Source organism: Misgurnus anguillicaudatus, chromosome 11 (assembly GCF_027580225.2).
Source record: "Misgurnus anguillicaudatus chromosome 11, ASM2758022v2, whole genome shotgun sequence".
Classification (NCBI taxonomy): Eukaryota; Metazoa; Chordata; class Actinopteri; order Cypriniformes; family Cobitidae; genus Misgurnus; species Misgurnus anguillicaudatus.
The window spans coordinates 35,122,849-35,148,556 of record NC_073347.2 but is presented as its reverse complement, the minus strand read 5'-3'; the positions used below and the strand labels follow the sequence as shown (position 1 = coordinate 35,148,556).

Below are 25,708 nucleotides of genomic sequence, written 5' to 3'. Positions count from 1 at the left end.
CCCAGGGTATGTATGTGAAGTTTTAGCTCAAAATATCATATAGATAACTTTGGAGGTGTGAGGAAAAATGTGCTGTTTTGAGTGTGTCCTTTAACCTCTCGATGCGCACTAGCTCGGGTGCGGGATGACGTCAGGTTTTTTTTTACGCTGCTAACAATATCTATATAGCCTACTGTCTACAAACATTAATAATATTAACATTACTATACATCGTTTAAAAGGTTTTACAGGTTTAGCATGAGTGTATGGTCTCTGTTTTGAGATACAGATGCTCTAGCATCATAAATGTAGTGTTTTGTGACAGAAGTCCAGATGACATCATGCTAAATATAAACGGGACTTCTTACCTTTGTGTTGATATAACGATCGCAAATCGAATCCAGTCTGTTTCAGATGTGTGAATAACTCATGAAAACGGTCTTATAAAATACATCCAATTACCATTTTTGTCCACAAATGCGTGTAATCCATGAAATATAGATATATTGTCCATTATTTACATCAGATTTCGCACTTTCGCGTCTAGTAATAGAATATAATATACAGTCTATTTACGTCGTTAAATTGTATATGCAATTACATCCGCGTTCAAACCCGTGTTCAAAAAGTAGGCGGGAGTATAATACATAATATCCAAACAGCGCTGTCAAAAATCGTGACGTCATTTGACTCGCTCGTTCCTCCAATGACTTCATGGAAAATATCGATAGACAGAATGTGTAGCCAATTAGATAAGAATCCAACAATCTTTGTGTGATGTTTTATTTCCTGGTGTGGAAACTGCATTTTATATGCTAACATAAAGGATAAATAATAATAAGAACGAACATGTATGCATGTAAACAAAGGCTTGTACAAAAACCCTTGCAAGAACCTCATTTTTGGTCCTATTGACCTCAAATGTGAGACATAACTTCTTTAGACTTGTGGCATCATTGCATTTCTAGGTTTCACACACATATTTATCATAAAGATTTTAGTATACAAATATTTTTTTTATTACAATGTACTTTAGCCTCTCTAACTTAATCCCTGTCCAGGAAACTGCCCCTAAATTGTTTAGTTAAAACAACCCTTTTAGGGAAACTAGGTATTTTCATGGTTTGGGCCAGAGTGGGGGTGCTTTTCAAGAGGTTAAAATGCAAATTAGCTCATAATGGCAGTGCCGTGGTTGGATAGTGCAGGTACAACCTGATCTCACGAATTTCCGCGGCACAGCCACGGAACCCTGTGCCAATTTTTCCGTGGCACTCTCACGGATCTCCACATTTTTCCGTGGCCCTGCTACGGACTGTCTTTTTCCGTGGCATTCTCACGGATTGGTTACTCAACTGTTTTGTCCTATTTTCTTACCATTTTCGCTTCGGTTTAGGGTTAGATTTATATGAAATGACATCTCTACCCAAACCCAACTCTAACCCCAACGCCAGGCGACAATTGTTTAAAGTTTAGAAAATATAAAGGAATAAATCAGAAAAAATAGTATAAACCAATAGTTAAAGTGACATACTAACGCAAACACCAAATCTAACCCTAAACCGAAGCGAAAATGGTTTGAAAATAGGAAAAAGCAGTTGAGTAACCAATCCGTGAGAATGCCACGGAAAAAGACAGTCCATAGCAGCGCCACAGAAAAATGCGGAGATCCGTTAGAATGCCACGGAAAAATGAGCACAAAATTTTGTGTCTATCCCACGGAACTTTGTGAGATCATGTTGTGCAGGTATTATCCCCTTCTGACATCACAAGGGGAGCCAAATTTCAATAACCTTTTTTCACCTGCTTGCAAATTTTTTTTACCAAAACTAAGTTAGGGTCAATCTTTTGCACGGGGGACCCAATTACTGTATAGCACTTAAACATGGGAAAAGTCAGATTTTCATGTTATGCCCCCTTTAAAGATAAGTCAAAAAATATTTTCTCTTCATCTCTGGTTCTTAATCAGTCTCTCTCTCTCTCTCTCTCTCTCTCTCTCTCTCTCATGAATGTGATGAAGCTGATGCTTTCATATCATGCTGGTTTATGAATGCACAATGGCTTACTGTATTTCCCTACAGTGCGCACAGATATGAAATAACAGTACTAGATTACCCTGGGCTACTATATTGATGCATGACATTACCCAGCTCCTCAAGATAAAATTGACCTTAGATCTAAGAGTTTAGTAGATACTGTAGGTTTGAATAACTTCCAAGGCGTCTAAATATTCCGGTTTGTGATGTTCGTGTCGGGTTACACAAAGTTACGTCATCCTTTAATCACATGATCGTGGTGAAGAGGCGCAGATTGATTTTGGAGTGTGCCAGGGTCCAAATTGTTTAATTGTTGAGGCGTGTGAATAAAACAATTAAATTGGGGGTTAATTATTTTATTATCATTATTTGGTGGGTATAATTGTGTGGTTGTTAACCTATTTGTTATGGCCATACTTACACATTTATAAATAGCTTACTTATTTCTATCACCTTTAAGCGTTTAAATGTCAGTATAAACCTTTCATCTCGTTTGCTTTGGGCTTCTGTTCACCCCCCTCACAGACACTCGCACACATTCCCCCTCTCCCCAAGCGCAAAAGTGAAACTCCGCCTATACTGAAGACCGGGTGGAAGAGGCGACAGCTCGTGCCCGGTGCGTGTTTTTTGACGGGGATGTTTGGGACAGAGGTGACCGACAACGGGACCGACACAGACTCGCGTCTTCAGCTGTAAACACGTGGATAGATAAGCTGGACCTCCAAAAGCTGAGCGCATCTGGACGGGTGAAACAGTGCGCCTGGTTGATTTGAAAGGATTAAAGTTTTCTTTACTACCTCAGAATGAGTGACCTGGAGGAAGACTTTGCCAAGATTTTAATGCTAAAGGAGGAGAGGATACGAGATCTAGAGAGGCGCTTGGTGGAGCGAGAAGACGAAATAAGCGAGCTGAAGAGAAAGCTGCACAAATGTCAGTCGGTTTTACCGTGCGCGCAGATCGGACGCCGGACGCACCGAGCGCAGGGAATATCAGCGGAACCGCAAACGCACCAGGATTTATCCAACCAAAGCTTTCGGAGAGTTGCCAAATCTGACAGGTGAGAAATACGTGATGTGTTAAATGCGTGCACATGATGCTTGTGGTTTGCACATTTTAAAATACTTTTGATAGTTTGCGTACTGCGTTATTTGATTGTTGAGGATTCGGGGCATGAATGGAGAAACTCATGATGACAGAGCATCTTTGTGTATCTTCAAAGAGGGCAGGAGGTGGAAGAGAGAGAGTATCATTGATCTGAACCATCATCATCGTCATCGTCAGCTCCCAGAGGGCTCCGCGCACAGGAAGCCTTGTGCATTATCGGCTTTTAGGGTTTGAACGTGTAGCGCCCAAGAGCCTGTCTGAGGATATTTAATACGCCATTAGAAAGTGCTTTGTTTGACCATATGGTTCCCCTCCCATCTGCCTTATCTTTCTGATTCTGTGAGCTTTTTATCAAAAGATCTGACAGTAGACTTTCTAAGGATCATTTAACTTAGAAAATATAGACTTTTTGCTTTGATTCTTCGCCATTATTGTCATTTGATTCAGTAAAACTTCAATCAATACATTTTTCAATATTCAGCAGATTTCCTTAGAGCCACATCCATCCTTCTGTATAAATCCTGTATCCATTCCGTGTGGGAAACAGACTATTAGCAGCATCCTCTCACATTTGATTTGCATGCAGTAATGGCCACTAGAGGGCAGTGCTTTGTTGTTTATCTGTACAGTGCATCACTTGAGGGCCATCACTAATGACCAAAACATCTTAATCGTCTTTAAATTAGCTTTTTAGGGATAAACACCCTTTGAGCAGAGTATGTGTTTGTCACTGTGGTGTATGATGTGAAGGATGACAGATGTGCTAATGATTTTAATGTTTTCATTATGGAAGAAGCAGAGGGTTTGTGATTTAATATGCTCTGAGACCATACGCTGATTAACAGACTGTGTTTTTATGATGCATCATTATCTAGATCCTCAGGTTGTCCCTGATACACATAAAAGTGCTTAATAATGCCATGGCATGGAAGAACCAATTTGGCTGAAGGGTTCCATATAGAACCTTAAACATCTGGACAACCTTTTTGTTTCTAAGGTTCTTTGTAGTGAACCGTTTCTTAGATTATAAAAACAGTTATTTTAGGAACCTTTTACTAAGTGGTTCTTTAAGGAACCAAAAATGTTTTTATGGCAAAGCTGTGAAGAACCTTTTAAGCACCTTTATTCTTAGGAGTGTAATAAAAACAGTTACTGCCAGCTTGTCTCTTTACACTCCTAAAGGTTCTTAAAGCAAAACCATCAAAAAAAACTATTTTGGTTCCCCAAAGAACTTTTAAGGTAAAAGTTCCTGAAAAATATTTTGACATAAAAGTGCTTCATGATGCCATGGAAGAACCATTTTTGGCTAAATGGTTCCATAAAGAACCTTTAACATCTGGACAACATTTCTGTTGGTTCTTTGTAGTGAAAAGTTTCTTTAGATTATTAAAAGGTAAAAACAGTTATTTTAGGAACCTTTTACTAAGTGGTTCTTTGAGGAACCAAAATGTTGTTTTATGGCTGTGAATAACTTTTTTAAGCATCTTTATTTTTAGGAGTGTAATAAAACAATTACTGCCAGCTTGTTTCTTTACACTCTTAAATGTTCTAAAAGCAAAACCATCAAAGAACTATTTTGGTTCCCCAAAGAACCTTTTAAGGTAAAAGTTCCTGAAAAATATTTTGACATAAAAGTGCTTCATGATGTCATGGAAAAACCATTTTTGGCTGAATGGTTCCATAAAGAACCTTTAACATCTGGACAACATTTCTGTTTCTAAGGTTCTTTGTAGTGAAAAGTTTCTTTAGATTATTAAAAGTTAAAAACAGTAATTTTAGGAACCTTTTACTAAGTGGTTCTTTGAGGAACCAAAAATGTTGTTTTATGGCCGTGAAGAACTTTTTTAAGCATCTTTATTCTTAGGAGTGTAATAAAACAATTACTGCCACCTTGTTTCTTTACACTCTTAAAGGTTCTAAAAGCAAAACCATCAAAGAACTATTTTGGTTCCCCAAAGAGCATTTTAAGGTGAAAGTTACTGAAAAAATGCAATTTTTCATAACCTTTTTATAGTCTGTAGAACCCTGTGTCCACTACAAATACCGTTTGTGCAACAGAAAGGTTCTGTGGATGTTAAAGGTTCTTTATGGAACCATACCTGGCAACATGATCTCATGGAAATCCGTGTTACGTAGTCAAGGAAAATTTGATCACTTTATCCGTGTCCATGTCACGGAATTCATGCTTTATCCGTGACGGGATCACTGATGTATTTTCCGTGTCACTCCCACAAATTTCTTGTGTCATTTTATGTATTGTTTTCTCATTGTTTTTCCTATTTTCAAATCATTGTCGCTTGGGGTTGGGGTTAGATTTGGGGTTTGTACCTTATTTTTAGGAGTGATGGAGAGGCACTGTCAATAAGATCAATCATACACCTTCCTTATATGATTACAATGTTAAAGTAATCATAGGGATTGTAAAAGGCGTGAATTCAAATCCAGCGAACACTTGTGATGCACAGTTGTCTCATCAGTATAAAAAGTGTGACAGCATAGCAGTTGCAACAGAGTATTGAATGAGAAGATCATCACCATTTAAGCATGACACTGTTGAAGTCGCCATAAAACGGAGGTAGCGATTGTTTTATTTTCCCTGTAGTGGTGACGTATATCCGAGTGAAACGGCTTCTGAAATGAAAAAAGGCAGGGCTGGACTTGAATTCGTCCATTGAGAGCTGTTGGATCATTTGACGTTGGGTCATGTTGCTAATTGCTAAACGCTGCAATCTTTTCACGGACCCCGCCCACCTGCCACACCATATGATCGGAAGTAAAGAGAGATCGTTTCGAGGAGATTTATGTTTTTGATGAAAGATTATGAGAGCACATGAATAAAAAAAATGAAGCTTACACATAAGTCATTTGTAAAAAATAACAAATTATTTCCCCAAAAATTACAGTTTTTCATTTCAATTACATTGCGACTTTAACTCAAGAGTAATGTTGATTTTCACAGGAGAATGTCCATTGTTATTTAATCAGAGTTGTCGAGGGCTCATCTCAGGAGCAAACATTTGTGTCAATCGAGTTATCGTTTGTAACATCTTCTTGGTGTTGTCTAAAAAAAAACGGTTCCAAAGAGACAAAATGGCGGCAATTGGTAGTCTGTGGCAGAAGCGAGCAGCCACACTAGTCATGTTACAACAGATCCTCTTTCCATCGATCCACAGAGGAAGAACCCAGCAGGAAGAGTTTATAGAGGTGAAATTTAAAGCCTGTTTTTCTGGGAGAGGTGCTTTCAAGGGCAGTGACAGCAAGAGAGAGATGATGGGACAAAATAAAGTGCATTAGAGGAATATTCCTGAAAAATACATTGATTTTGTTATTTCTCACTTGTTGGGTGTTGCTCGGAGCCTTTGAGATTAATGCAAAGAACATTCTGTAAAAATATAACCTTGATACTTCTCTCAGCTATAAGACTGGAATGTAAAGGTCAGCGCTCCTATTAAAAGGGGTCACATCGTGAAAATCTGACTTTTTCCATTTCCATTAGTGCCCCAGTGCTTCTATCAACCTAGAAAATGTGAAACAGAACATCCCAGTATCTTAGTTTTGGTAAATCATTCTCTGCCAGCATGCGAAAAATTAGGTAATTCAGATTTTGCCTGTTTTGTGATTTAGGTAGGAAGTCTTATTACACTAATACTGTCCCTTATGTCCCGATTCGATCATGTGGTTTCAGACTCGATCGGAATCGGACGTTACCTCTTGATCAGGACTCAAATACATGGGTTTCATTTGGGCCAGGGCCGTCCGGTGCTAAGCCCCTGGCACGTCGGCTGAAGGTCTCGCTCTGCTCCGCGCCAGTGTACGCGCTGCGCTGGTGCGTGTGAACTGACGAGAAGGGAATAATGACGTGTTTTCATCCATAGGCTTCACACCTGTGCATGCGGGGCACCCACGACAAAAACAGTTTGCCCGACCGGGTTTTTACCGCTCATTTAAACAACGCGTTGATCGTTTTTGTCACCACGCGTCTCACTCAGAACCTCAAGAACGCGCATTCGGGCAGGATCATGACATTACTCATTGTAGAGATGAGATATATAGAGAGAAGTAAGAATGGTGCCCACGTCGAAAAAAAATTAATAAAAGTCTAGAAACAAAGTATTAAAGGCGGAGTCCACGATATTTGAAAAACGCTTTGGAAAAGGAGACGGGCCGACTACCAAAACACACGTATAGCCAATCAAATCAAATCAAATGCCGGGTTGCGTATGTGTGGGGCGGGTCTATGAACAGAAGGTCCAGATTCTATTGGGGTAGGGGCGTGTTTGTTTAGGTGATTTCAAATATCAACATTGGCTTTCAAACATCATGGACTCCGCCTTTAATATAGCCATGTCACTCATCTCATTACAAGATGTTAACTAGATAACTGGATAAAACTTATTGTATAGTTTAGTAAAATAATGTATTTTGATTATACAAATCAATTACGACCTAACAATAGTGATTGTTTTACTAACTGTTGACCAGCTTAGGGAATGCTGAATCAGTATGTGGTTTTTCTTGTTAACTGAGTCTTTTTGGGTAGCCTATGCCTAGAATTAGTCAAGGAGGTTGATTCTTATAACTTCCTTCAAAGTTTGATCAATTGTGCATAATGACATGTTCAACAAATGCATATATGGTGTCAGACTCATAGATTTGCATAACTTCAAGTTCAGGTTTTAAAGTTTGGGTCAACCTGTGTCACAGCTTTAAAGCTGAAACTTATAAAATCGTATCAGAGGTCCAAAATGTCATTTAAACACAACAGTGGCTTTGCTGTCATCAGGATTAACCCTAATAAGACCCTTGGGGTCAATTCTACCCCCAAGCCACTTTTCTTTAGTTTAAAAACATGGTTCACTTTATCTTAGTGAAGAGCTTTTGGGGGGCCCAAGCAGATTTAAAAACGAGGCCCCTATTTTCTAATGTACACAACATAGTCACCTGACACAGATTATATGACAAAGACAATCTGAAAATGTCAAATTAACAATATAATATAATATATATTAATATATATAATTTAACATCAACACACAATCAATTCAGATTTTTTGCTGCTCAATATCAGTCTTTAATTTTCTGACACCAGAGGGCGCCTTATGTCCTTTATAAGTTATATGAGCTTGGATGGGTAACTCCAAGCATAAAGCATTTCCCCAGATTAAAAAAAAAATTACTCAATTACTATAGTGCTTTATGTTAAGTTTTCATTTTAAATTGAAGCACATAATTTCACAGAATCACAAATTATTTAGATGCAGTGTTTTAAAACAGCATCAAACTCATCAAGCGTTTGTAAATTGACTTATAACTGTGTGTGACATGCCTGGTTTTTACTAATGTTTTTATTTACTAACTTTATACTTCACTCTTAAAAAATAAAGGTGCCAAATAGGGCAGCAATAATAAAAGTGCATTTTTTGGTTTCCCAAATGGTCTCAAGTTCTTACAAACTCTTTCACTATAAAGAATAAAACATTTGTAAATATATTTAAAACTTTTTGTGCAATACTCTATGGTTCTTTTTAAACTTTTCTCTACAAAGAACCATTTGGGAACTTTTCTGCGTTTTGATACGCTGTTGTTGTGTGGAGCACAACATAAATCTGACATATACCTGTTGGAACAGTGGTTTTATTAAATGTTTTTAAGTTGAGATTGAAGGAGGGCACGGGGAGGGCTAAGCGCGCTTCTGACTGCCCAGGAATCTCCGCTCATTCATCACGTCACTACATGCGAGCGCGCGGGGATACGCGCATGTCAGAGCCGTTTCTTTTTCACACGGATACAGAGACCGAGCTTTTTCCCACAGGTTCGTTTAGTTTGGTAGTTCATTTAATAACAGAATAGGACCTATTTTAGTGGGTAAGATTTTGTTTCTCTCCGTAAAGTGATTAAAAGTGCAGTTCTGTGAAGATTTGCTGGGATTTATTCGGATCGGAAGGGATGATGATGGGGACTTTACGCGACCTCCAGTACGCGCTTCAGGAGAAGATTGAAGAACTGAGGCAACGAGACGCGCTCATCGACGAACTGGAGCTCGAACTGGACCAGAAAGATGAACTCATTCAGAAACTGCAGAACGAGCTGGATAAGTACCGATCCGTGATCCGCCCAGCGACCAAACAGGTCCAAAACAGTCCGGAGCTGCACGAGCATCAGCGCACCAAGCGGCAGGCGATCAGCGCCGAACCCGCAAACGTCCAACAGCTGAGTCACGTGACACTGCCCATCGTCCCCAAGAGCGCAAAGTAGGTTCATATCATTCAATTTAGCATAGAAAGATAAAGTTCAATTACATCAAACGCAACATTATATTATATCTATATGAACTATCAATATTTAAATTACACTGTTTAAGTACTGCGCACCAAAATGCATACTTAAACTGCATTATAAGTAGTGCGTAGAAAATAGTATAAGTACGCGTAATGCTAGCTATCTCTTATTTACTATATTATGTAATTTATTAATTCAAAGAAGCACATCACTTATTTAATTTCTTATTGTGGCTACATTATCATTCAATAATTCATCTTACTGACACGCATTTGAATTGTAGGTTGCCAGTGCAAAATGATAATTTGGAGTGAATAGCTGAAAAAAATTACCATGGTAACCTAAGTGTCTGGTACAACAAATGGTCAAAAAATGTTTTCCAAGCTGTCACTGGGGAAGCAATGTGAACCTTTGAGGTACTAATAAGCATTATTTGGTACAAAAATAAAACTACTTGTACTTTTTAAAGGGTAACATCCCAGAGACCGCTAGGGACCATTTTTTCTGAAAGTGTAAAATAGCTCTGTCTTATTATAACTCCCTTTCATTATTGTATCACGCAAACAGTATAAGAAACTACAGTAGGTCATGTGATGTATTGGATAGTAGTATCAAGTACATATTACTGTAAGGACAGTTGGATGGTGGGAGATGTGGTTGCCACGGTAACGCAAGGGATGCAGTATCATGTAAATCCGAAAACTCAAAAGGCAAAAACACAAACGAGCTCATTACGTTTTGTTTAAAATGCCATTCATTGACATTTGCAGAAGCATATCATTCATGACCCTCCACAATAGATTTTCCCCAGAAACATTTGAACCGGGAATAATGTGCCAATACTGAGCAGCTCTAGTGATGCTGATGGGACTTAATGACCAAAGACTGGTATGGTTTAATAACTGCTTTGTTTAACATACTGATAATATATTTGCTTATCAAAGCAGCATGATGCCATGCAGCAGGTGGATCGAGATCATTTGGCTCATGTCATTTACATACATGATCGTCTCTTAGCATACACAAAAGTGTGTCGTGTTGTGTTTTAAATGAAATAGACACTACCAGGGCCACACAACCTAAACACAAAACAAAATTGTGGCACAACCTGCTGCCCTAAACACAAACAGCTCTCCGTTAATTCATTTGCATCTAGTGGTTTGAGATCACAGGAACATCATTGTTCTGTTTCAGACCAGCGTGGTTTTTCCCATCTGCTGTGTATCTGAATTTGACAGCTCAACACTGTATTAATTTACAACACAACCTGTTTTGTACAAGCAAAGCCTTTAAGCTTTGTGTCTTTTCTTTTGCTTGTATATTGAGTTTGTGAGTTTCTTAAGGAATGATTATGATCATTTAAGGAAAAATAACTAGTGAATAGCTGCCAAAACAGCTTTGGTGGGCTGCCAAATGAACAAACAGACAATGTCAATGTTGCTTTAGTCAGAAAGCTTAGAAAAATGTGTTGGAAGAAGGTTGAATATCTGTGCATGGTCAGGAAGATGATTGTTATTTTTGGATAAATAAAACATTTGTCTTTATTCTTGTTTCTCATTCTGCAATCATTAATCTGTCTCACTTTGTTTTTGTTTTGTCTCAGCAGTAAATACATGTAGTCTGCTTTCACCTGATATTGAATTACCAAGATTCCTAACTTTTGAACGTCTCTCCATCTTCGCCTTTCTGTTTTATCAAACCATCTACCTTTGCAGTGACATTTGATAGGTTACAAATGATGAAATACCAAACGTTTTTGATCTAATGGTTTTGAAGTTCTGATTGAAATATTTTCTCTGAGCATGTCTCTGATATATTGACAGTCTGGTATTTTGTATTTTAAAAAGAATGACTCGATTGGACTTTTTGACCTCTTGATATGAGTTTGTCATGTGTGGCTGAACCCTGTCATGTTTCTTGGTATTCTGGTTAAAACTACACTATCACTGACTACGTTTATGTGATTATTTCCAATAATCAGAGTAAGGACTTAATCGCAGTATGATGTTTACATGACTGAAGCTAACATCTATATACTGCTGTCGTGTTATTTAAGCTGTTTCTGGATGAAGGCATGTTGACAGAGTTTAGAGAAAACTTCTTTATATCAAGGTTAAAAAGAATTTGCGCTTCAATGGGACATTTCACAACACTTTTTTAAGATGTCAAATAAATCTTTGGTGTCCCCAGAGTATGTGAAGCTTTAAATGCTTATATCTTCTTTATGCGAATGTTGATTCATACCAAAATGCTTTTTTGCATAGTTGTGTTTGACACATGAAAACGTCTCGGGTTACGTATGTAACTGTTGTTCCCTAAGAAAGGAACGAGACGCTGCGTCTCCCTTGTCATACTTCCTGCATCCCTGTAACGCCGTCTTTGGCAATATTTAAGATAGCGATATACTTCCTGGCTCCCGCGTCACCCTGTCTTTGTCGTTAAGCCTCATCATTGGTTGAATTTTGATATATACATTCAGACACACTTACCTCTGGAGGGGTCCACAAAGTGTCACCGCAGTGATGCAGCGCAAGTTCCCTCGAAAGGAAACTGTAACAATGTATCTTTAAAGGTAACATGATGTAACCTTGCTCTCACTTGAAATGTGCCCACATGTAGTCCTTGAATTTGAGGGTATTGGACCTCAAAACTCATTGAAAGGTCCTTGAATTTGAAGTTAACTAAGGTGTGGGAACTAGAGGTCTACACGGGTCCAAAAATTCCTACCCGAACCCGATCAGACCCGTAAATGTGCTACACTGAACCGACCCGGACCCGTCTGTTGTTTTGAAAGCTGGACCCGGAACCGACCCGGACCCGTCTATTATTTAAAAGCTGGACCCGGATCCGATGCGGACCCGTCTATTATTTAAAAGCTGGACCCGAACCCGTCCGGGAAGACACAGACCCGACCGGCACATATTCTTTAGCTAAATGTTATTAATAAGTCAATAAACAAGTAGCGAAAATTAAACTTTTTGTCTTACCCATAACGTTAGAAGTTGTCTTCTCCCTCCTTGTACCTGACTGTGTGTGATGCACAATCCTTATTTCCAAGAAAGTTCCATCCATGTTATTCCTCTCTTGACGATTGAAATGTTTAATGCTTATTCCAGCTTTAAAAGTCCACTTTGTTGTGTATCGGGTCAACTTGCTTAATAATGTTTGCCCATTTGGATTATAATAACGATTGCTCGTTCAGTGTCATAGCTGCTGTCGTTAGCTTTACTTTGCTATCATCTCTTTGCTCTTTGAGCAGAGTCGCGAAAACTTTAGATATAACAGCAAGACGGTCAATTTATAATATTGTTATAAAAATTATAGAAGTCACGTCAGTGCAAAATGCGCGGTACGGCGGAATAGGTCCCGCCTTCTAAATAAAATAGCCAATTGTCAAAGGTAAAGTCATTGCGTCTCACTGCAGAAGCTCCTGACTGGTAGCCAGAGAAACATTACAAGAGCGCATGCGCGTTAGCTGCCTGGTTGGAGCAACCAAATATAAACTTTTTAACGCAACTTTAGCGTCATAGAAAAAATGTATGCGACAGTTCATCTAAGTTTTTGTTGCTGGAGAAATATTTTATTTAAATGTGAGTGTGTGTTCTCCGAGTCCGATCGTCCTCGGGTATTACCCACAATGTTAAACAGACCCGGACCCGAAGTAATAGATTGAGACCCGACCCGGACCCGGCTGATCATTTAAAATATAGACCCGAACCCGTTCGGGTCCCGGGTCGGGTCCCGGGTCTTCGGGTCTCGGGTCTTCCGTGTAGACCTCTAGTGGGAACCCTGCACCTTGGGTGTGCATTATTTTCTTATAATTCAATGGCCCGTCGTCAATTATTCCTTACTTAAAGTGTTTACATGGCCGCTAGGGCTGCAAAGATTGATCGTGTGTCCCATTAAAAATGCCTCTGAAATAAATTTTGAATCGCATAGCTTGTGCGTGTACTACAGCATTTGGTCAGTAGGAAGTTATTATCAATCTAAAATCATTATGAGTCTGAGTCGTGTATAACATGCATTTAAAAAAGCAACACTCGTTTAACAAAATCATTCAAAATATTCTTTATTATCATGAAAATACCTAAAACAACTTGAAGAATGGCGTTATAATATTCCTATATACATTTCCTGCAATAGTGTTTGAAATGCTACTTCTTCTGTGGCACAAAGGGAGTTTCTGCACGAGAGCGCCCCCTGGCTTTGGGATGTGCCAGGATTTCACCGTAATTCATCCACTGAGAAAACACACATTTGCACGATTAATCGTTACAGCCCTAATGGCTGCATACTGCAGTTAAAAACGACATTTGCCAAGTGTTTTAATACGATTATGTTTGCTGCGATTATGAGCTTACTCACAATATTTTTATCGAAGTGTTGTGTTTTCAGGTGAGGTAAAGTATAATCGCAATATTCCCCAAATCCTATTATAATCACATTATGAGGGTGCATGTAAACATGGCCATTGTTTTGAGAAGCTGGATGACTGAGGGATGGTTGCTGGTTAAGTTAGTTAAGACACCTGGTAATGACACCAACAATGCTGGTGAACAGCAATGGATTAACATTAATGGCTCTCCATTGAGAATGCAATAAAAACTGTTTGTGAATTAATAGATATCCTCGAGAAAGTTCCCCTCTCTCATTGATTTCCATTAATTTGGCTAATTCTGTGGTAAAACTTTACAATAAGGTTGTATATGTAGTAAACAAATTAACATAAACTAACAAGCAAAATAGTTTTTATGAATCATTCTTCATGTTAGTAGTTAAATGTGCATTAACTAATGTTAACAGATAAAACCTGTTGTGTTGATTTTAATAATATATATTAATAATTGCTGAACTTGCCAGCTAAATAATGCATTAATAAATACAACTTTATGGTAAAGTGTAACCAACTAATTTATTCTGTACTGCTGTGTTATATACGGTTAAGGTTTCACATGGTTTCAGCATCTGGATACTACGACAATAGTTCAGCCGTTACGTCTCCAAGTCCACAACTTAGTGCAATTTTCTCAGCTTTGAGCCTTAGCATACTTTGTCCTTTTAAGGGAGGCAGTCTGTAGACATGTGTGATGTGAATATCCTCCTACAAAAGGCAGCGAGTTAAAATCTAAGTCAAACAGAGGTTGATGTGTTTTGGATGTTAGGGAAGGCGGTCACACTGAGCTTCAGAGGTCATTTGCTGTAAATGAGGCCAGCGATCCCTGCACTTCTGGATATAAAACATCTCCCCTGACTGTTCCACTAGAGAGATGATGTCCTCCAGAATACACACAGACATAAAAAAGTCTAACATGATTACATAAGCCTATCCATCTAGTATAGCTGTAATTTAAGTTTACAAGTTATATTTTTGATTGCACAGAAATAATGATAAAATAAAGAACAAATAAAGCATGTCTCCGTATATTTCCTTATGAAAAAAAGACTGTAATCTCACCCCTCTAAAGATTCAGAAAAGATCTCAACCATCACACAATCTGTGCTCATATTTGTCATGAAATCAATGTGTTAAAATCATAGACTGTATAAATTGTGACGTCACCCGTAAGTTTTTGAAGAGCATTTTTAAAGGTCAAGTTGGCGGATTCTGTCATTGCCATCTTGGCAGCACTTCACTCGTGGATAACCGAAAATAGGCAAAGAGGCGGAACGTGGGTGGAGCTGAGGTGCCTGGTGGCTAAAACCATGCCCGCTTAGCTTAACGGTATTGACAACAGGCAATCCCCCTGTCACTCAAGTGGCCACGCCCCTAATTGTGCAGAACTTCAAGGCTTAACATAATTCAGAAATTGGTGAGTTACAAAAATATTCACCCCCTCACAGTTGTCAAAATTAGCTTTATAGACTAAAAACACTTTTTGCTGTAAACATATTTATTTCTGCTGTAAAGAAGGGCATTTCAACATGCTGAGTCTACGGCAGAGGTCTTAAATCTTTTTCAGGCCAAGGACCAATTAAAGGATTAGTCAATTTTCTTAAAAAAAATCCAGATAATTTACTCACCACCATGTCATCCAAAATGTTGATGTCTTTCTTTGTTCAGTCAAGAAGAAATTTTGTTTTTTGAGGAAAACATTGCAAGATTTTTTTCACTTTAATGGACTCCAATGGACCCCAACACTTAACAGTTTTACTGCACTTTAAAAGGACCCTTAATGATCCCAAACGAGGCATAAGGGTCTTAGCTAGCAAAACGATTGTCATTTTTGGCTAGAAAAAAAGAAAAAATTCACTTTTAAACCACAACTTCTCTTCTTCCTCCGGCTGTGTGACGCGCCAGCGCGACCTCACGTAATTGTTTAATGCCGTGGAAAGGTCACGTGTTACATATATGAAACCATTTTAAACCATAAACTGACACATGAATTACACAAAGACATGAATTAGTATTATTCGACATACAACAACGTCAGAACGGTCCTCTTTCTCAACACTTGTAAACACTGGGGCGTAGTTTCGATACATCATCCGTGACCTCTTGACATGATGACGTATTGCGTGAGGTTGCGCTGGCGCGCGTCACAGGACCGGAGGAAGATGAGAAGTTGTGGTTTAAAAGTGCATATTTTTTATTTTTCTTGCCAAAAATGACAATCATTTTGCTAGATAATACCCTTATGCCTCGTTTGGGATCGTTTAGAGTCCTTTGAAACTGCAATTTTAAACTGCATTAAAACTGTTAAGTGTTGGGGTCCATTAAAGTCCATTAATATGAGAAAAATCCTGGAATGTTTTCCTAAAAAAAAACATAATTTCTTCTTGACTGAACAAAGAAAGACATAAACATTTTGGATGACATGGTGGTGAGTAAATTATCTGAATTTTTTTTTTTTTTTTTGAAAATTGACTAATCCTTTAGTAGATAGGGAGGAGGCGCAAGGTACACCAGTACATGTATTAAATTAAGACTGGATTTACATTCTTAGTTATGATGGTTACATTACAAATATATAAAATTATCATTTATTTTTTATAAACAGATAGATAGTTATGTTAACATATTTTATAACATTTTATATTTACTGCATTGATTTTAACAGGGAACCTTAATTTTAATCAAGTTTTATATTATTATATATGGGAACCTACAGTATTGAAAGTTTTTTTTTATCATTTCTGTTATTAGCCTGTTGATGTATTTTTGTTAGATACGTAATTTAATTTTTCCAAAAATATAATTTTGAATTCAAACAATATTTGGAGGACCCAGTAATACCACTACGGACCCCCTGTTAAAGACCCATGGTCTTTGGGATTGACCTTTGGATCCAATCTTTAGCGGCAAGTCGATGAATTGTTTAAGGCACTTCTGTGTTGGCTTCACGAGAGAGACCAGAACGTTGCCCCTTGATTAAAATGTAAATAGAGATTCCTATATGAACTCCAACAATTGTTATCAAAATTGTCTAAGACCAAATTATTTGAGCTTTATTATTTACTCCATTTTGTTTCATTTGTGTTTTATTTCTTTAGCAGTTTAGGCTACATCTAGGAGTTTTAGTCGATGTATAAGAACTGATAACTTCATTCTGTCACTTCATTGAGTGATAAGAGCAGTCTGGTCCAGACTGTCCATGTGCATCAGATATGAAAAAGGCAATACAGAAAGTATTGGAGAAATATTAAAAGTCTCTGTTTGTGTTAATGGTGAAGCGAGTATGTGTAATGTAAACAGAGAGTGGATCATAGGTAAGCATCTGAGAGATTTAGCAGCTACGCTGTGTGTCTGGCATCAGTCAATGTCAATAAAAACAGAAGAGCTGCAGTCACAATGAAAGTCTTGTTTTTTGAGAAACATTTAGAGGAAGTTTCATAACAATAATAATGAAATTTATAGCAGATTTTAAAGGTCGCACTCCACAACAATTGTGATTTATCAATCCATCATTAATTTAATAATTTTAACATTTAAAAGTGCATAAAAAAGAATGGCACAGATAAAACATTTATTGCTTAGATGGTTTTCTTACTTTGTTTTGATCTTAGTTGTTTCATTAGTGTGAGTTTGTATCAAACGAAATGGGGACACAAGATGAGAAATTTTTGAATTTATATTAAAATCTTAAAATTTTTTTGTCAAATGTTCTTGGCAAATCAAAGCATTGCTTGACAGATAGAAAACATATTTTGCATTACAGAGTCTGTAAAATTTACCCCTGGGTGACTAAAACACATGTTTGAGCTTTCTCAACTAAATATAATTTGCATGTACAGATCTTAAAATATGCCAGTGCCATTGTTCTGTCTAAAGATATGCATCTCTTGCACTGATCTATATAAATGACTGGATTGCGCATGACGTCACAACTGTGAAGCCACCGTGCCGCCATGTTGGTATACCCAAACATTCTATTAAATCAATGGACTTTATCAGATTTTAATGATAAAACATCACTTTACTAGTCTTCTTTTTTTATATCTGAAGTTACCCTGTACATTATTACAACACAAACGTCCTAAGCATGTACATAGTTATTTACTGAAAGTTGTACATTTTAGTTTTTAATCAGTTATTATACATTCATCTTCATTACAGTATCAGATCAGCAGACAGACCGCAACATATTTAGTAGTATTTAGTAGGTTTTATGTTATCTAAACTTACAAGTTACCTAAACTTATTTAGAGACATCTATGTGACCGTGTAGCTGAATGTCAAAAAAAAAAACTTTATTTATACCCGTGTCTTTAACAGAACGCAGCAGACACACTCACCTTAACGTTTTTTTATAAATCCATTTTCCTGCCCGATTGAAACATAAACATTGCAAATAACACCAGAATTAACAGTTAATTTACGTACACATATCCTCAAAATAGTCTTGCGTGACTGATACGCTGTAAAGCGGGTGAATTTAAAACATGATTTTGAATGGAAGTCAATGACGCTCTCTGCCGGTTGGGTATACCAAGATGGCGGCTCGAACTCTGCGCTGGCTTCACCTCACGCAGTTACGTTAAGCGTTCTATGCGCAATCCAGTCATTTATATAGATCAGTGATCTCTTGATACAAACCTTTGCATTCAGTCTTGAATGACTATTTACTTTAAAATCTCCAAAAAAAATGTATGTTTCTCACAGTGGATTTATTCCATAAACATCTAATTTTCTGTATTGAATACTCTTTAACTTTAACTCTTTCATTGTGCAGATCTAAGGAACTAATCAAGTCAGCTATCCTGGACAATGACTTCATGAAGAACCTGGAGATGTCTCAGATCCAGGAGATAGTGGACTGTATGTATCCAGTGGACTATGACAAAAACAGCTGTATTATTAAAGAAGGGGATGTGGGCTCCCTCGTCTATGTCATGGAAGGTGAGGGATAGGAATGCTTTCCAAAAAAAATTGCTTTCAAAAAGAGATTAACAGTCAGTTTGTACTTTAAAGGGATTCATAATCATTTCTTGACTGAAACTGAATGTTATGAAACGCTCAGTCGAAACCGAACATGTTTTCGTTTTCCAAAATTTGTTCACCAATTTTTTTCAGCATTGCATAAGTTACATTTTCAGATTGTGCTTTTTATTATATTTATTTCACATTATTTAACAATGAACATGTTTTAACATTCCAGCAGACATCTGGGCATTTTACACCTGGTCACTTCTCTGATCGGATAGCTATCTTTCTTGTTTAAACTGTTCCACTTACATTCGGCCATATAAATGTGTCTTATCTAAACTGGTATTAGTCTGATATTTTATTACCACACAAAATGCAAATGCACTATTCATTACTCTGCCTTAGGAAACTTGCAACAAAATTGTTTTGACGATTCATGCCACAAGCGACGACACTTATGGTGGTCTGCTTGCTCAGTACAGCATGAGCTGCAGTGCCCATACATTACCGAGCAGTGGGAAAGTGAGATGGCACGATGATTGATAGGAGGAAAAAAACTTTTTAAGATAAAAAACTTTTGTTAATAAACTTTTCTTTGTTTAATATAAGGGAGTTTGTCATTGTAGGATTTTATTGGTTCTCATCTATCACATGAGATGCAGCGCTAAAGAGTCTCTCGCTGTCCATGCTTGTGCATTTAGCAGAAAAGTACCAGGATCTTAATCACTGTGGTGTCTTTCTCTTAGTCTGCATGTTGTTCAGAGTGTCTTGATTTTAAATTATACATTTGGAGGGGGGGGTCAACGGTATTTCATGCATTCTGACTTATTAACACAGTTAAAGAGTTGGATTCCTCGTGCTAAACATAAGCAAAGTGTCAAAAAAGCAGTTGGACGTGTTACAAAGTATTTCTCTGTCGAATGCATGTCGTCTAGGTTCGTACAAGTTTTTTTCGTACACGGGTACATCTTACGTGTCATAGGTTGACCTTACGTATCATTTCTTTTTATGGGCACTTCCCCCGGGAAGGACACTAAAAGTCACAGGCATCACTTCACGCGACAGCTTTGTTTTATATCAAGAATCAACAATGGCACGAAAGAAGAAGTGTGTTTTTGGATGTAAGGAGAGGTAAGCCAGGATTATGGAAACAATGGAAATAGTTTGTTTAACCAGGTTAGCAGCAGAGAACCGCGGCATGAGTTGCATGCAGTAAATAAGACTTCTGTGTTATGTTGGAAATCAGCCCATAAGTGCATATAATGTAAATGGCACGAACATGTAGTGAGTCATAAGTTATCCAGTGTTGTATAGAGGGTATGCATTGATGTCACTTTTCCACGTGACCACGCCGGAACTCGCCCTGTTGAGTGGCAAAACATTCAACAAAATGGCTGGTTTTCATAGCGGCTGCTCTGAAAATGCCAGTAAAACTGACTATTATTGGCTTCAATGGAATTTAGTTGGACTTGATAGCAGAGGTGGACAATACTTAGTTACATTAGTTACATTTTCCAAGCATCTGTGCTTTATTAGGGTGTTTGTATTGGAATTTTCTAAAGCATAGAATCATACTGTGTATTCTTTAATATTGCATTTTAAAATGTATTTAAAGGTGCAGTGTGTAAATTTTAGAAGCATCTAGTGGTGAGGTTGCAAATTGCAACCAACGGCTCACTGCTCACCCCTCACTTTTGAAACGCATAGAGAAGCTACAGTAGCCCCCACCGGTAAAACATGTAGAAACATGGCGGCACAAAATGGCGACCTCCATGTAAGGGGACCATCTGTGTATGTAGATAAAAACGTCTCATTCTAATGTAATAAAAACATAACGGTTCATTATAAAAAGGTCTTAAATACACCCCTGATAATTTAGTTTTGTATATTATTTTGCATTTCTGGCAAGAGAACCTTCTAAAAATTACACACTGCACCTTTAATACCTAATTACATTTAAATTGTGTACTTTACTTGAGTAAAAGTATGTTAATTTACTTAAATATTAAATGTAAAACAAAAACTTGTATTTATAAAAAGTAATAGAGTAAAAAATTATAAAAATATGCTTTGTAATATATGTTTCCAGTTTCCAGGTATGAACAATGTATTTACTTCCCCTTTCTGTGTTTTTTTGGCAGTCTGCAAAACGATAGCTCCGAATTTTTGTCAAATCTGTTAGTACAGTCTATCGCACAACAGCTTTTTCCCATTTAGACGCGTTTTCGCTGATTTCACACTGTACACAAATTCTGCCGCTCTGTCTTTTGCCACTCAGTGGGTGTATCCGCAGGCACTTTCGCCGGAGGTGACGTCACGTGCATACCCTCTATACAGTGTTGCATGACTCATGACTCGCTCCTCCCGCAGCTCGAAAAAGGTGTTCGCCATTTTCGGCCAAAAAATTTCAGTTGCCAAACATTTGGTGCATCATAGGGCTTTTTACAGTATTTTGGTTTGTTCTGAAAATTCTGAAAGAGGTCAATTTAAAATGAGGTCTCAAAAAAGACAAAAACATAGTTAGTTAAAGAAGTCCATACAATTACACAGATTTACACATTTAAAGTCACATAACTTGACCCAAATATATCACTGTGATGAACATGTTTTTAGTTTGAGGTAAACAATCCCTTTAAGCAACAGGTTGTGAGAGGAAGAACATTTAAATCATACATAGTCTATTTATTTTATTTGCTGGTAGTTCTTTTCAAAGCCTCTTTTAGGTCTTTAGTATGTCACGGGTCAGACATCTTCACACAAGGATTATCTGCTGAAGATCTCGCAGTGGATCAATGATATTGACTCTGATTAAATTGTGTTGATTAGGTGCCTGTTAGATTGATTTAGTAAGAGAAACCAAATCCCATGAGACCTGTTAGACTTAACGTGACCCAGACACAGTTCCAGTTCTTATGTAATGATTTGATGATGATATCACTTGAGAAAGCTGCTTGACAAAACACAGTCAGGATGTGTGAATGCATGCAGATTCATGGGTGCTTTTTACTTACATTTGAACATTTTCAGTTCTTCGTTAAATAACACTGCTGTAATTGTTTTGGCTCATCTAATTTTTGGACAACTATTTAAAAATTTTGTCAGAAGTTATTCACATAAATACATCTTGAAGATTATTATTTAAAGCTCACATAATACGCTTTTTTTGCATATCTCATGTTAATCTTAAAGGTGCAGTGTGTAATTTTTAGAAGGATCTCTTGACAGAAATGCAAAATAATATACAAAACTATATTATCAGTGGTGTATAAAGACCTTTCATAATGAACCGTTATGTGTTTATTACCTTAGAATGAGACGTTTTTTCTACATATACAGACGGTCCCCTTACATGGAAGTCGCCATTTTGTGCTCCATGTTTCTACAGAAACCCTTAATGGACAAACTTTTTTTACCTAAGTTGTCTCCGATGACATGTTTGTCCGGTGGTGGCTACCGTAGCTTCTCTATGTGATTAAAAAACTAGGGGTAAGTAGTGGACTGAGCCATTGGTCATTGGATTCACCAGCACCTCACCACTAGATGTCACTAAAATTTACACACTGCACCTTTAAGTGCCTATAGAGTAGTATTACATCCTTCATATCTTCAAACAATCTTTAGTTTTTTCAGATTAATCAAGGACAGATCAGCTCTAGCGATTTTTCCCGAATAAACCCAAGCTCCAGGAGGCGTACCGCAGGCGGAGCAAGTCATTATCCCACTATCTCTGGATAACTATGATTCACTACATGTCCATGTAGTTTACATTTTATGCACTTACGCGTCGATTGCCAACAAAACACAGACATTTGATGCAGTTTTACTTGACCCGGTCGGGACCGCCCAATTTAATCAAAATATTAACAAGTTTAAATTTCCCTCACAAACAAAAACACACTTATTTGGTGACGTTGAATCGTGTCAGCGCTTGGTTGGTATGTGTGTGTGCTATTCTGGTTAAATTGCCCATATAAGGACTTCCACTGTACTTACAACACTGAAATTGCCCATAAAAGAAATAAAGCAAGATTGTTACGCATGAATCTTTAATGTTTGACATAAAAACTTTCCAAAACATGTACAAACCCTGGTGACGTTCATTCGGCCCAGAAATACTTTGCCTTTACTGCTTTTTGACACTTTTCCAATGTTTAGCATGATGAATCCAACTCTTAGGGTGGGTTGCACCAACAAGGATTAGGCCTAAATCTGGTTTAAATCAAAGTTTATTTATTTAATAATTCTGTTGCACCAAACTTTAAACCTGTTTTTAAAAAATCAGGGTTACATTTAAGATTTAATCTAAAAATCTTAAAATTTTATTTAAAATTAAGAGATCAAAAAACCCTAGATTAGCTTTAAACTCTGCTTAATTTAATCCTTGTTGGTGCAACCCACCCTTAAAGTGTTAATAAGTCAGAATGCATGAAATAGCTTTAACCCCCCCTTTAATATTAATTCACAATTTCAGTAACTTGCCTTGATTTGGTAACACATATATAAAGCAGATCTCGGAATAGTCTTGGATGTTGATGTTGTGCACTAGCTCTTCCTGATTGATCAATACACCCGTCTCCAATGTCATTACATAATGTCAATGCAATTTTTTGTCAGCAGTGCTTTACTAGAAGAAAAGAACCAGAAGATTTCTTGTGTTCACAAAGAAAAAGAGGATCACATGGTTTGAATTAGGGGTTTTGTCTTACTCCCGAGATTCAGTGCTTTTGTGGTACAAATTAAAAATTCGCCCACCACGCCAAATCCTGGCACAATCCAAGAGAGAGATATCTGCTGTATACAGTCTGAGAGCACAATGTTTCTCCATAATAATGAAACAAATAGAATTAATCATACAAAAGCAAGCTTCTCTTGAATTAACACTCGCAGATATTCCCACAGAATACAGAAGAAAAACAGAGAATAGAGGATTTGAAAAGAAAGGAGAAAAAAGATGACTATTCCTTTGGGTTTCTTTGTCAGAAAGAAAAACAAACAGCAGGGTTTCATTCCTCTGGGCTGAATTATTTACATTTTTGAGCTGCAGAAATAAGTGCTATAGATTGCAAAGACGTAGGAGTCTGAGATCCAGAAAGACTTTGATGCCTAATGAATCCTCCATTTAGATTTCAACTTAAAAAAGGAAACATAATTTCATCAAACCCAAATTCACGGTCTCACAGTAAAGGTCATGGTGGTCAGAAGATCGATAGTTATCTAAAAATGCTGGGTAATGTTCAACCCAGCGTTGGGTCAAAAGGGACGAAGGGGTTTTAGCCTGCTGTGTTGTTTCAACCAAGATGCTGGGTTGTTTTAACCCATCATTGGGTGAATATTAACATTTTCTGGGTTAATTTAATTCAATGGCTGGATTTGTTCTTTTTGTACCCAACGCTGGGTTGATTGTTGAATCCCGAAATGTATTTTTTGGTAAAAAGATTTCGTGATATATTAGCATTTAAGCTCTAGGTTACGTGAGATGCTTCAGCGAAAATAATTTGTTTGGCCTTCGGACGATGAGCCGCTGAAGGAAATGATACCATGATATCATTTGCCTTGAATGTCATATTAGTGTGTGTGCTGAAGTCGCCATGTTAATTAACTCTCAATCTGAATAAATAAAGGCACGCTTAATGACTGCAGATAATGTTGACTTTTAAAGTGCAGCTTGCAACTGATGCAGGATTTCAATGCATTGCATTACCTCAAAGTCATGATTCGAAAAATACACAGCTGATTGTGCCCTCCACACAAATCTCTTAACAGTTCGTATTTTACGAGGTGGCTAATTTGGTATGAATTTGTAGGACCTCATTTGTATGTTAAGTACAATCTGCTTTTGCCCCAGTGATGTTTATGAGTCAACGTTCATTCTTGCTATTTTTCTAATGCAACCCATTTTCTCATGAAATGCTTATAAATAGCACGCAGTGTAAAAAGTTGTAAAATACATACGCCAAAGTCCAAATTTTGCATGCATATGATACGCCAGTCCTTTCCGTTCACTTAATACGGTGTGTCTTTTTGTGTCGTTTTATGTATTGGTTTCTCATTAGTTTTCTGTTTTTTAAATCATTGTCGGTTAGATTTGGTATTTGCTTTAGGATGTCATTTAATATACAGGTTTCTCCATGTTTTTGTCTATTTTTAAGCCATGGTCGCTTGGAGTTGGGTTAGAATTGGGGTTTGGGTTAGGATGTCATTTTAACCCAGCGACAATGAAAAAAAGAGAAAACGATACATAAAACGAAATGAAAACATGTGCCGTATTAAGTGAAGGACTGGCGTATGATATGCACACTAAATTGGAATTTGGCGTATGTATTTCATGACTTTTCACACTGCGTGCTATTTATACGCATTTCATGAGAATAGGCTGAATAATAATAATAATAATCATAGATTTTGTGTATAATTCACATTGTAAAAACTCATACAAAATTGGCACCTTGTCAGGGCCGGCATCATGGGGGGCATGAGGGGCATCACCCCATTACTGGCACTTTTCCTCCCCCTTTACTCATTCTCCCCAGCCTTTTTTTGAAAAGTTGCCCGCCAGCATTTTTTTGTGATTTTCACAAAATGCATTCCAGGAAAATTTTCTTCTAAAAATATGTAAACATACAAATATATCAAATGACAGAACAGACCCTCTGCTTTCAAACAAAAAACAAACAGACAAACAAACAAAACGAGGGAAAAAAAAAACGTTTTATCCTATCTATATTTTTTCTCTTAATAGCAGGGTTCCCACACCTTAGTTAACTTCAAATTCAAGGACCTTTCAAGAACTTTCCATGTCTAATACCCTTAAACTCAAGGACTAATTGTGGGGACACATTTCAAGTAAGAGCAAGGTTACATCGTCTTACCTTTTAAGATACATTGTTACAGTTCCCACTCGAGGGAACTCGCGCTGCGTCACTGCGGTTAGAATTTGGGGACGCCTCCA

General features: G+C 37.5%; 1 protein-coding gene across 3 annotated transcripts in view; it reads left to right on the top strand.

Annotated features, from left to right (window-relative positions):
• The window catches only part of prkg1a (protein kinase cGMP-dependent 1a), a 123,037-nt gene that overhangs the window by 36,766 nt on the left and 60,563 nt on the right, over positions 1-25,708 (top strand). Inside the window, exons 1-2 of one of the 3 annotated variants that reach the window (XM_055169772.2) lie at positions 2,577-3,069; positions 18,566-18,732. In XM_055169772.2, coding sequence (XP_055025747.2) covers positions 2,816-3,069; positions 18,566-18,732 — 421 coding nt within the window. In that variant the 5' untranslated portion in view covers positions 2,577-2,815. Of the gene's footprint in view, positions 1-2,576; positions 3,070-8,849; positions 9,368-18,565; positions 18,733-25,708 lie in introns of those variants that run through there. The other 2 variants (XM_055169771.2, XM_055169773.2) reach the window with 2 other exon arrangements.